The sequence below is a fragment of the Oryctolagus cuniculus genome, chromosome 12 (genome assembly GCF_051225735.1).
Source record: "Oryctolagus cuniculus isolate XC-2025 breed Fujian yellow rabbit chromosome 12, ASM5122573v1, whole genome shotgun sequence".
NCBI lineage: Eukaryota > Metazoa > Chordata > Mammalia > Lagomorpha > Leporidae > Oryctolagus > Oryctolagus cuniculus.
The window spans coordinates 86542956-86555409 of record NC_142878.1 but is presented as its reverse complement, the minus strand read 5'-3'; the positions used below and the strand labels follow the sequence as shown (position 1 = coordinate 86555409).

Genomic DNA, 12454 nt, shown 5'->3' with positions numbered 1-12454 from the left:
CTGAGATGAACCTGAGTCCTCCCAGGGCTGGCCTCTGGCCAAAGAGGCAGCTCAGCTCAGCTCAGCTCAGTTGCCTGTTGGGAAGCTCTCTGGCCTTGCCCTGTCCATGCCACCTGGCTCCCAGCCCATGGAGCTCTTTGTCAGGCACTGGAGCGTAAGCAAGGAGGCTGAGCTCAGCATGCCGACTCCAGCCAAAGAGGAGCACAAGAACCGCCCCCACCTCCACCCTCCCCCACCCCACGAATGTCTGTCCCTGTGCCAGTGGAGCTGAACGCAGACGGAAATGTGAGCAAACGGGGGTGCTGTTGACTTTTCTTTGAAAGCACATGAAAGAGGCGGGCTGCTCATCCATTCCTGCAACTGCAGAGAGCCGGCGTGTCCAAGCAAGTGGATAGCACTAGCCTGTTCCAGGAGCGCGAGGCCTCTCTGAGCTCACAAGCACCTCCCAGCTCCAGAATCCCAGTGAGCGGGCATCTCCCATGGGAACGTGCTTTCTGAGTATACTTGCTTAGAAGGAAGACTATACTTCTGATGACCAAAGCTACATTCCCAGAGAGACCGGCGTGTAGGATTAGAGGGGATAGGACATCTGGAAAATCTCACTCATTTTCCTTTGAAAGTTCTCGGAAGTTGTTGGGGTTGCCCAAATCAGAGTTGCAACTATGGGGTGAAATAGTCCCCGTTCAGTCAGTTAAGGGCCTCCTACAGGAGAGAGCACTTGTGTAGTGCTTATGATAGGCCACTGTGCCAGGTTCTTCAGGTGCCTGGCTTATCTTATTTATTTATTTTCATTTCGTTTGAAAGGCAGGGAGAGAGGGTACGAGAGAGAAACCTTCCATCCATTGGCTCACTCCCCAAATGCCTGCGACAGTCAGGACTGGGCCGGACCAAAGCCAGGAGTCAGGAACTCAATGTGGATCTGAGACATGAGTGGCAGGGACGCACGTACTTGAGCCACCACCTGCTGCCTCCCAGGGTGTGCATCAGCAGGAAGCTGGAGCAGAAGTGGAGAAGCCAGACTCAAACCAGGCGCTCTGCTAAGGGATCCAGGCACCACAAGCGAGTCTTAACTGCTGTAGGCAAAGGAGGAAACTGACATTGGGAGAGTGTGAGTGACTTGCCTGAGGTCATGGAGTAATGAGTAATGGAGCAGAGCTTCCAAAACTCTCTTCCTTTACCATTCTGCCTGCCTGATTCTGGGTGGAAGTTTTCAGAATTGAATTAGGACTCTTGACCTTGGGTTGGCACTTGTGAGCTTGGTCTGGGACTGTGCTGTGGCTTAGAGGACAGGGGAGAGAGTGGACAGTCCTTCAAACTGAGAATGAGAGGAACAGCATCGGGGTGGGCATTTGGTGTGGCAGTGAAGACACCCCTTGGCCGCAGAACATGGCCCAAGTGCTGGGGCCCCTGCGCCCACGTGGGAGACCCGGAAGAAGCTCTGGCTCCTGCATACAGCCTGGCTCAGCCCTGGCTGTTACAGCCAACTGGAACGTGAACCAGCAGATGGAAGATATCTTTCTCCCTCTGTGTATCTGTCCTCTTTCTGTAACTTCTTACTTTCAAATAAATAAATACATCTTTTTAAAATGCCACTTGGGATGCCTGCATCCCATATCCAAGAATCTGGCTCAAGTTCTGGCTCCTCCACTTCGGATTCAGCTCCCTGATAATGTGGTTGAGAGGCAGCAGGTGATGGCTCAAGTACTTGGGTCCCTGCCACCCATATGGGAGACCTGGATGGAGTTCCAGGCTCCTGGCTTTGACCTGGCCCAGTCTTGGCTATTGTGGGCATTTGGGGGGGGGGGTGAACTAGCAGATGGGTTCTTTCTCTCTCTCTCTCCCCCTCATCTCTCCTCTTTTGTTCTCTCTGCCTTTTAAATAAATAAATAAAAGATTTTAGAAAAAAAAAAAAAAAAAAAAAAAAAACAAGAACAGGATCTGGTCCAAACCACTGAGGTCAGAGGCGCATGGATCCAGCCGGGAGGTATGAAAGGAGAGACGTCTGTAAGAAACCTTAGCCACTGTCATTTCGTTACATCTCCTAAGCGGTCTTGGTGTCAGCTAACCATGGTTTTCTCAATAACTTAACTGGAAAGAGGCAGCCCATATTGTACCAAGGTTTCTTTCCTTAAAATGCTCACTCTTCCTGTGTACAGAACCTTGGGATGGTTATCATTTTTAAAACTGATCATGCACAGTGCTTTATAAAAGCCCCAGGGAACAGCTGTGTTCTCCACTCAACAGAGGGAGGGGCGAAGGACTCAGTGCAGGGTGACCAGAGTCACCATGGTAACTGGTGGCAGGGGAAGGGGGAGAATTCACATCCCTTGTTGGAAGCCGGTGTCCATATTCTGGGATTAGTGAACCAAGGCGGAGATCAAACCAACTTCCGTTTCACTGTTTCAAGCCCACTCTTACATATGCCAAGTGCCCTTATTTCCAGAGTACTTTCACAGCCTCATTTATGGTCTCATCGTGCGCCACAACCCTACCTGGGGTTAGGCATCCTTATTCCAACTCACGGACCAGCAGACGGAGGCACGCACAGGCCCACAGGCTTGCAAAGGTCCCAGAGCTGGATCCTGGCAGAGCTGGATCCTGGCATTCTTGCCTGTGGGTCACGCTGTCCTCCGACGGCTCGTGCCTGACACTGAGCAGGGCAGCTGGGTTCACACGCGGGTTACGACTGCACGCCAGCACTGCTGAGGCGAAGAGGCGGAGGTGAGCAAAGCTATGCGGTGGGCTTCATTTTCCAAGACTGGCCGTCCACACCAGGACGGATGGGTCCAGGCGGGTCTTGACCTAGAGGTTCCCTGAGCCATGGCGCAGTCCAAGGATATGGCTTGGTCTTCTCCTTCCTCCTCCTGCTTTCTCTTCCCACCTCCTTTCCTGATCAAAGCAGAGCCCATGATTGTTAACAAGCAGCCAGGTAGAAGGGCTCACACTCTGTCTCCTTTGCTGGAGAACTGTGTTGAATTAAAGCCCTGGGCGCTCAAGTTCCTGGGATCACGTTGTGGCAGATGCTCTATGCACTGCTCAGAGTGCAGGGTTCCCCAGTGGCCCCGTGGGCCTTGCAGAAGGGGACACAGCCCTGTCCCCTGCCAAGCATTGTTGGAGCGCCAGAACTGGCACCCCGTGCCTCTGACCAACAAGTAGCAACTGACGTCAGTCACGGAGAACCCACAATTTATGGATCTCATTGGGATCCAGATAGAAAATACCCAAATGGGAGGCATTTGTCGGACAACCAGGAAAGGGCCTGTCTGGGCCTGGGAGGATTGTCTGGGTTGGGAATTCAGTCACTGCCAGGGAGAAGCCTCGTGAACTCGTGCTATGGAAAGGGTTAGCTTCTCCAGGCCTGCCTCGGATGCCTCATCTGTAACATGGGAAATCTAGCACTGTCCCCACAGGTTGTCATTAGAACAAGGTGCCAAGCGCGTTGTGCTAAGGAAACAACAGGTGTTCCATAGATGTCAGTTTTGCTCCCAGCAATCCTTTCTTTACATGCAAGGTGCATTCCCGAGGGAGTGCCAGGATTCGCAGAGTTCCCATACTAAGAAATAAAACTCTTTCTTCCTAGACTTTTTTGCCCCTAAAGCTAACAATTAGCTGATGTAAGGGGCCCCAGCTTTGGGGAAGAAGAGCCTAGTATTACCTGTGCATTTCAAAGGTTTTATGGAGTCCTAGAATCTAATCCTCACACTGCCGAGGTCTCGCCTGGCTGCCCCAGGACCCGGAGGGGCCCTCTGGGTTATACATCAACCGTCCTGTGCATGTACTGCAGTGGAAATTATGTAGTTATTCATGAGATGACTTGTTGGGTGTTTGTGCAAAGACCACGCTCAGTACAGTGCCTGGCACAAGGCAGATGAAGGAATGGAGGAACGAACAAAGAGTTCTCACTTGCCTTATCTCCTACTAGCCATATATCAATCCTGCAAGTGATCGGCGGCGGGGACTGCCACCTGCTCTTGCCAGAGGTGGGAAGGTGGCACCCTGGTCAAGGTTATCCAGTAAATGGTGGGCCTCCTGACACCACGTGTACATTTCTTCCCTCCACACTCCTCTGCCCTTTGACTCAGCAGCCTCACCCACATGTCTGTGTGAGGCTCACATCCCAGAGGGACACCGTTCCCTGGCGCCTCTGTCTGGGTGTGGCACTTGGTGGCCGGTTGCCACATCTGAATGCAGAAGATCCACTGTGTGCCCGAACTCATTGAGTAATGGGTTAGTTATTGGCTGGCTGACAATAGCCCCGTCTGGAGCTGGCAAAGCAAGTCCTTACGTGTTCATCCGCAGAAGCTTCCGGAGGCAGGGAACGGATTCCCAGAGCTGAGAACTTGAGCTGGTTAGGTTTATGTTGTTGGGGGAGGGGGCACCCTTGGCATTCTTCTTGAATATTTCCTTTTAAAAATATCTATTTATTGGGGCCAGCTCTGTGGCATAGTGTGTAAAGCCACCAACTGCAGCACCACCATCCCTTGTAGGTGCTGGTTCGAGTCTCTGCTGCTCCACTTCCAATCCAGCTCCCTGCTAATGCACCTGGGAAGGTAGCAGAAGATGGTACAAGTACTTGGACCCTGGGATCCACGTGGGAGACCTAGAAGAAGTTTCTGGCTCCTGGTTTCGAATCAACCCAGCTCCAGCCATTGTGGCCATTTGGGGAGAGAACCAGTGGATGGAAGACCTCTTTCTCTATGTATATCTCCCCTACCCCTCTGTAACTGCCTTTCAAATAAATAAATCTTTTTTTAAAAAAAGAGAGATCTATTTATTTATTTGGAAGCAGAGTGACAGAGAAGGAGAGAGATCGAGCTTCCATCTGCCTACAGTAGCTGGAGTTGGGTCAGGCCAAAGCCAGGATCCAGGAATTCCATCTGGGTCTCCCACATGGGTGACAGGGAGCCAAGTACTTAGGCCATCATCTGCTGCCTGCCAGACACATGAGCAGGGAGCTGGAGCAGCTGGGACTCGAACCAGGCACTCTGATATGGGATGCGAGTGTCCTAAATCGCCCGAACCAGGCACTCTGATATGGGATGCGAGTGTCCTAAATCGCCGTTTAACCTGCTCCACCACAATGCCTACCCCTGCTTGAATTCCATCCATTTCTGTTTGCTCTCCCTCCCTCCCCCCAACTTAGAGCGCGCGCTGGGGGGGTGTCTCTGTTTTACTCTCTGTTTCCTCTGTGTGGCCTCCCATTCCTTACTAATTAACCAGGGTTCTGATATGGGCGCGCAGTAAACATCCCAACCCTCTTCTTTCTCACTATGAAATCCAGCTCACAACCCAGCCTCGACCATCTCGCAAAGCCACTCCTCCTCCCTTTCGTGACCTGGCCGTCTGCGGGGATCTCTGGAGAGCATCCACAGGCTCACGTTCCAGGAGCAACTGGACTTCATGTTCAGCCAAACACGAGGGCAAAGAAGCTCGAGGAGGAGGGGCAGGAACAGCGCGCACGTGCCCAGTTTACCTTGGGTGCTGACACGCGGGCCAAAGCCATCTCACCTCCCCGGGTTCAGCCTCTGAGCCTCTGGCCCTGCTGCGGCTCCTCCCCATCCCCAGAGCTCTTGTGCACCTCCAATCCGTTCATCTTCTGAACAGGCTGCCCTGGGTGACAGATCAGAGGCGAGAACCAGAACCAGGGCGCAACACGGAGGCTCTGGATCAGGCAGGAAAGGTCATCCTTACACCTGCTGTGGTCTGGAAGTGCTCCCAGCAAGGTGGTTATTGTAACGGCTCCCTACGGGCGATTTCAGAGCCCTGTGTTAGCCCACACGGGACAGCCGAGTCAGAGCTGTAAGCCCCTGAAATGCGGTTGGCACGTGTCCTGCTGCCTCTCAGCAGGTTGGCTGCTTAGTCCCTGCAGCACCCAGTGGCTTCATTGGGCACTCAGGCCAGCCCAGGGGTCTGCGAGGGTCAGAACAGAAATGAGCTTGCCGCAGCCCCAAGAAGATGGAGCGATGGGTCAGGTACCAGGGTGGGGTGGCGGCGGTGGAGGGTGGGGGGCAGGGAGTGCGGGGAGCATTTCTGCAGCCAGCTCTTGCTGTCAGGCAGTGTGTGCAGGCACCGAGGGGAGCCCAGCACCTGGGGGCAGTGCAGAGACACCCAGAGGCCCAGGGAGGCCAGAAGCACAGATGACCTCAGGGGTGGGACCAGCAGGGGACAGCAAGGGCAGCAGGGAGAATTAGGGAATTTATCAGGACCTCTGACTCAGCAACTAGACAAGGGCTAAACACAAAGGGGATCTGAGCGTGCGCTCGTGACTAGACAGAACACAGGTATGTGAGGAAGCGGGCAGGTATGTGAGGGTGATGACAGCTTGCGCTGGAAACGAACCTGGACACTGATCCAGGCCAAGGGGCACAATGCCCAGTAAGTGCTCAGCACATAGTAGGTGCTCAGGAAATAACACGAGTCCTTTTCCGTGTTGCCAACCTAGGGAAGGGACCTTGTTCCTAGGCTCCCAGTGAGGGTGGATTGACAGCAAGAGCCTTGGGCACGTACTCTTCACCAATAGTCAAAGCCCCAATCGCTCAGGAAAGCTGCCTGCATGCCGTCGTGCTGTGTGCCGGTCCTCAGCTAACGTCTTTGCTCCCAGACTTGAAGAGGTAAGAACCCAGTCAGGAACACAGTGCACAGTTCCCAAACATCTGAATTCGAATGCAATCGCTCAGTACCCTCAGTCCCTAGCCTGCGCCCCAGAAGGGGGCTTTTGCCCTAGAGGCTTCTGGGCAGGGCCAGTGACAGACGGAGACTGTGGTCCCGGACGCCGTCTCTACACTCGCCCACACTCGCCCGCAGCTCCAGCTAGCCGGGATCCCGGGTCAGCCGTGGCTACCTCTCACCTCGGGTCTGGGGCGCCAGCCCCGGGGAAGGCTGGCCGTCCTGGCCCCGCCGCACGATGAATCACGTGTTTGGGGCTGAGCCGCTCCATAAAAGCAGACCGGGAGGGAGCCAGGAATCCACAGAGCTACGTGCTCGCCGCGGCATCTGGGCTGTGCGCACGCGGTCCTGGTGCGCGCCCCACCGGCACCGAGCGCCGCCCGAGGCCAGGAGCGAGCTGGGAGCGCCTGCCGGGCAGGTCCCCGAAGATGCCCGTCGGCAGCCTGCGCGCGGCCGCGGTCCTCCTGCTGGGGATCGCGCAGCTGCCGCCTTCCAGCGCAGCCCCGCGGAACGGTAGAGTTTCTGCCCACTTCTCTCTTAACTGTCCCGAGCGCCCAGCCCCACCTGGAGAGGGGCATTTCCCGGGGTGGGGGTGGAGGGCGCAGGGAAGGCATGGGGTCCAAGAGCTCGTTTGTATTTCTTAAGGATGCCTGGTTTGGCTTTGGAATGCACGACCTGCTGCAGCTGTGGCGGGAAGCGCGTTGTCTTTCAGACTGAGCCGGGTGTCCGAGGGGCGGGAAGGGTCTGCAGGGTCCTTGGAGTGGCTAGACGCTTCTCTTGGGGGCAGGTTGGGGGAAGGGGTGCGGGGGCTACTCTTCACCGTGAAGTTTCACCTCCAGGTGGCCGGGACGATGCATCCCAGCCTTAATCATTGTTTTTCTCTGGAAGGGTTCCACTATCCTGAAGGCACACGTGTGTGCACACAGACACACACCTCATTTCTGACTGTAATTAGGGCCTTTAGCCCCGAAGGGCTGGAGGTGGCTGGTGCCCGGCAGGGGGGCAGGGGGTGCTGGCAGTGAGGACCTGCACTGGGGGCCCACCTGGGGCCCGTGAGCCACCAAGGCCGGGTTAAATGATCTTTTGGGGGCAACAAGAGGCGGCCAGGCGTTTGCCTGCTTCTTCTGGGGGAAGACTTTTCCAAGGTGCAGTAAGTGGTGTGAGAGCTTCCTGGGGCTCCTGTTCTTGGCAGAGTTTGACTCAAGCTGTGGGGACATCTGTGGGTGCCACAGCTCCTGACCTGAAACGTTCACACAAGGACCCAGGGGACTGTGATGGCTCAAAATCCATGCTCCCTGGCTCAGCTTCGGGGGTGGGAGGGGGGCGACTGCTCCTGCAGCATCAGAGCCCCGAGGTTCCTTTCGTCCTAGTACCCCCGGTGAAGGACAGGGCAGCGGGGCTGTGAGTCTCTGTGGGATTGCTCAGAATTAAATTCGCATCTGCTAGCAGGCGTCTACAGCATCTCCCTCGCGCGTGGCCCAGGGAGGGAGACGCAGGAGGTGGGAGAAAGAGTTACACACTCAGAGAAGTGGAAATCGATTTTTTAAAACTGCAGACTTTGACAGGATTTGCCCTCCCAGGAGAGCTGGGCTGAGGCCAGCGTGTTCCTTAGAAATCGCCTTTCTCCTTAGAAATCGCCTTTCTCCTCCTAGGTTGCTCCGAGGCAAAAGAGAGAAACGGCCATTCGCTGGCCCCCTGTCTAAGGGCTTGCTGCTCCCTCACTGCGGGCAGCTCCCCCCTCCCCTCACTCTCCTTGCCCTCCCCCAGCCTGCCCCCTCACTGCCATTTCCAAGCTGAGGAGGGGAACAGAAGCTGAAGTCCACGCTCCCCGCTGGGTGGCCAGCCTGCCCACCCAGAGCCCCTGCAGCTCTCCCGGCTTTGTGGCTGCCTCAGCGGACGAGGCCACTGAGGTGAACAATGTCAGCATTAACCCCAGCGTGGGGAGGGCTTTCGGCTGAGGACGGGGTCAGCGTGTGGTCCGCCCCTGGCCTGGAGCATTGGTGCGTGTCCAAGGCAAATGTTCGGGGCAGGGAGGCAGAAGGCGCAGTCCGGCAAAGCCAGGGGGCTCTGGGGACAGCCTTGGCCTTCCCAGTTGCGTGGCTGTGAGGTGACCTTTCTGTGAGTTCTGCCCGCACCTGGTGTGCGGAGCTGCGTGGTCCCGGGCCGCCTGGATGAGGGGTGCCGGCTCCCAGGACAGGAAGCGGGCAGGGCCCTGGACCTCTGGCCTGGATCTTAATGAATACCTTCTCCCGGGACGTTCCTTGACCTAGGCCATCTGGGTCTTCAGGTCTAACAGGCATGGGGCAGAGGGACCAAGTCATTTCCAGCTCTAGACGGAACACGTGACCCTTTTTGGGGAAGGGCCTGTCCCTTCAGGAAGCACCAAGGCTTGGCCGGGCCTGCCTCTTGGGTCAGTTTAAGCCCCTTAAGTCTCCCATCCCTAAAGCATGAGGCTGGGAACCAGGAGGTACCATGCGTGAAACACCTGTGCACGTTTTGTCTTTATCTTTTTAAAGATTTATTTATCTATTGGAAAGGCAGAATTATAGATAAAGAGAGGGAGAAACAGAGAGAGTGAGATCTTCTATCCACTGGTTTACTCCTCAAACAGCCGCAACAGCTGGCTGGAGTTGGGTGGGTCCAAAGCCAGGAGCCAGGAGCTTCCTCCAGGTCTCCCATGTGGGTGCAGGGGCCCAAGTACTTGGGCCATCTTCTGCTGCTTTCCCAGGTGCATTAGCAGGGAGCTGGATTGGAAGTGGAGCAGCCAGGACTTGAGCAGGTGCCCATATGGGATGCTGGCATTGCAGGTGGTAGCTTTACCCACCATGCCACAGCGCCAACCCCCCTGCCCCACAGCCAGTTCTATGGCATAGTAGTTAAAGCCACCACCTGCAGCATCCACATCCAATAAGGGCACTGGTTCAAGTCCTGGTGGTTCCACTTCCTTTTCAGCTCCTTGATAATGCACCTGGGAAAGCAGCAGAAGATGGCCCAAGTGCTTGGGCCCCTGCACCCACGTGGGAAGAGCCAGATGAAACTCCTGGCTCCTGGCTTTGGCCTGGCTCAGCCCCAGCCATTGTGGCCATTTGGGGAGTGAACCAGGGGATGGAAGGTCTCTTCCCCCTCTCTCTGAAACTCTGCATGCAAATAAATGATTTTTTTTTTTTTAAGGAAGCCTTCCTGAGGTCAGATTTGAGCTAACAGTGAACCAGTGTGGGCCCTGACCTTCACCCAATCAACTCTCAACTCACCATCTCTGCCTTGGTTACAGCTTCTTCCCTGCCCTCCAGTCCCTGAGCCCCTGCATTCACTGTCATTGATCCCCAGAGCACCAAGACATGGACACCAAACGGGCTTGCTCAGAGAAAGGAGGGCAAGAAAGGTTTCTGTGTCCCCAACCCCCAGAACCTGGGTTACCACCTGAGTAACATTTGACCCTGAGCTTTCCAGAACCTTCTGCTGGTGCCTCAGCTGAGGACCGGAGCTCCAGGATCCAGGGAAACTTGGCAACTCGGGGAGGGTGACAGGAGACACATGGTGTTGAGTCTGAGTTTTGATTTGGGGGCAGGTGCCACGAAAGCCCCTGGCCAAGGCAGGAGCTGCTTTCCTGGTGGCCTCCAGGATCTCCAGAAAATTGTGGGATTTTACAGCCTGGGCCTGCAAGTTCCCTGTCTGGCAAAGGGGCAACAACTGGCTTCCTGGGTCTCTGAGATCCGTGGGCGTGTTCTACTAGTGAGCCCCTCAAACACAACACTGAGCGGAACTGTCCAGAAAAGAGGTTGGAGGTCTCTGTAGCTTAGTTCCAAGACAGTGTATTCTTTGTTTCCATTACTGTTCCAGTAAAAGGGTTGCTAGCACGCCTGGGGGTCAATGAATGTCTCCATCCAGACACTGCTTCCTGGGAGGCTGATCTCGGGATGTCACCTCCCATGGGGTCCACGGCAGGTTGGGCACAGGCGGTCTGTGGATCCTCTGAAATTAACTGACATGAACTTTTGTGTCTGGGCTGTGGGCACTTATGTAGAGAAAAGGTTCATCACATAGTAAGGTTAGCTCTATGGGGTCTGGACCCCCCACCCAAGGGTGAAAAGGAACAGCAAAGATTGCCCCAGGTCCGGGGAACTAAAGGTTAAAGGTCAACACCGTGGAGCACGTGCTCTTGGGCAACTCCCTTCCCCTCCATGGACTTCCACCTCCTCACCTATAAAAATGGCTGTCAATGGGCTGTAGACCTACGAGAGACCTAAATATTTCTCTTCCAGGGTAAGATTTCAATAAATCATGTCTAAACCTGAAAAAAATGTAATCGAAATGACATAAGCATGTTTTATAGGGGCACGGAGAGAATACTAAAAGAAGCATTTACAGACGATTCAGGAGCAGGCATTTAGCCTAGTGGTTAAGACAGCTGCCTGCCAATCAGAGTGCTTGGTTTCGATTCCTGCTAAGGTTTCTGACTCCAGCTTCCTGCCAGTGCAGCCCCAGGGACAGTGGTGATGGCTCAGGGTCCTGGCAAGCAGTGGCTGTTTTGTGTTCCTTGCTCCCAGCTTTGGCCTGGGCTCTGGCCCTGGCTGCTGTGGATATTTGGGGAGTGAACTAGTGGCTGGGCACTTTGTCTATCTTTCTCTCTTTTTTAAAATTTTATTTGAGAGACACAGTTGTAGACACAGAGAAGAAGAGATAGAGAGAAAGGGCTTCCATCTGTTGGTTCACTCCCCAAATGACCGCAACAGCTGGAGCTCGGCCAATCCAAAGCCAGGAGCCAGGAGCTTCTTCCAGGTCTCCCACGTGGGTGCAGGGGCCCAAGCACTTGGGTCATCCTTTGCTGCTTTCCCAGGAGCATTAGCATAAAACTGGATCAGAAGTGGAGAAGCCGGGGCTTGAGCCAGCACCCAAATGGATTGCTGACATTGTGGGAGGCTGCTTAACCCGCTATGCCATAGCGCTGGCCTAGGGGTTGATATTTTGATTAAAAAGCCTTGTAGTCACAGCTCAGTCTTAAAACCAGGTACAAGCATAATTTGATTAAAATTCCCAATTAAATTCAAAATTAATGAAAACCACTGAAGCAATGGCATTAGACAGAATAATAAGAACAACAAAATGAGGATAAAGTAGCTAAGTAGATAATAAAGTTGGGGCAAGCGTTTGGTCCTGAAGTTTAATAAGATGGCCACATCCCATAGGGGAGTGCCTGGGTTCATTTCTTAGCTCCAGCTCCTAATTGCATCTTCCTGCTAATGCAGACCCTGGCTCAAGTACTTGGGTCCCTGCCACCCACAAGGGAGACCTGGATGGAGCTCCTGGCTCCTGGCTTTGGCCTGACCCCAGCCCCAGCAATTGTGGACATTTGGGAAAGTGAACCAGCAAATGGGAGATCTCTCCCCTCCTCCCTATCTCTCAAATTAAAACAAACACAAAGACCTCTTCTTTCAATTTTCAACACCACCATTGGCTTGGGTAGGAAATACCCCCTTTGATAAGTGACCAGATCATGGCCAGGTAAATTTAACTGCAAAGAAATTCCCCAGAGAGGAAAGGGACGGGAGATTCTTCTTCTTCCGGCTGTACCCTCAAAGTCACAGAGCACTGGAGAAGGAGCTGGTTTGCAGGTGCAGGGCCCCTTTGTGGGATGTGTCTGGACTCAGGGTCTCGGTCCCCTTCTGGAGGCAAAGAGGGAGGTGGGCAGGCAGGGTGAGGAGAGTACAGTTCTGCAGTAACTTTAAAGAACAGGTTTCTGATGCGGGAACAAAGGCCCTTGATACCGGGGGGGCCGTGGAGTGGGAGG

General features: G+C 54.6%; 1 protein-coding gene across 2 annotated transcripts in view; it reads left to right on the top strand.

Moving 5' to 3' along the window:
• Positions 1-6948: 6948 nt before the first annotated feature.
• CA12 (carbonic anhydrase 12) overlaps positions 6949-12454 on the top strand; it is a 47797-nt gene continuing 42291 nt past the window's right edge. Inside the window, exon 1 of one of the 2 annotated variants that reach the window (XM_017347899.4) lies at positions 6949-7179. In XM_017347899.4, coding sequence (XP_017203388.2) covers positions 7095-7179 — 85 coding nt within the window. In that variant the 5' untranslated portion in view covers positions 6949-7094. 2 annotated transcript variants of the gene reach the window in all.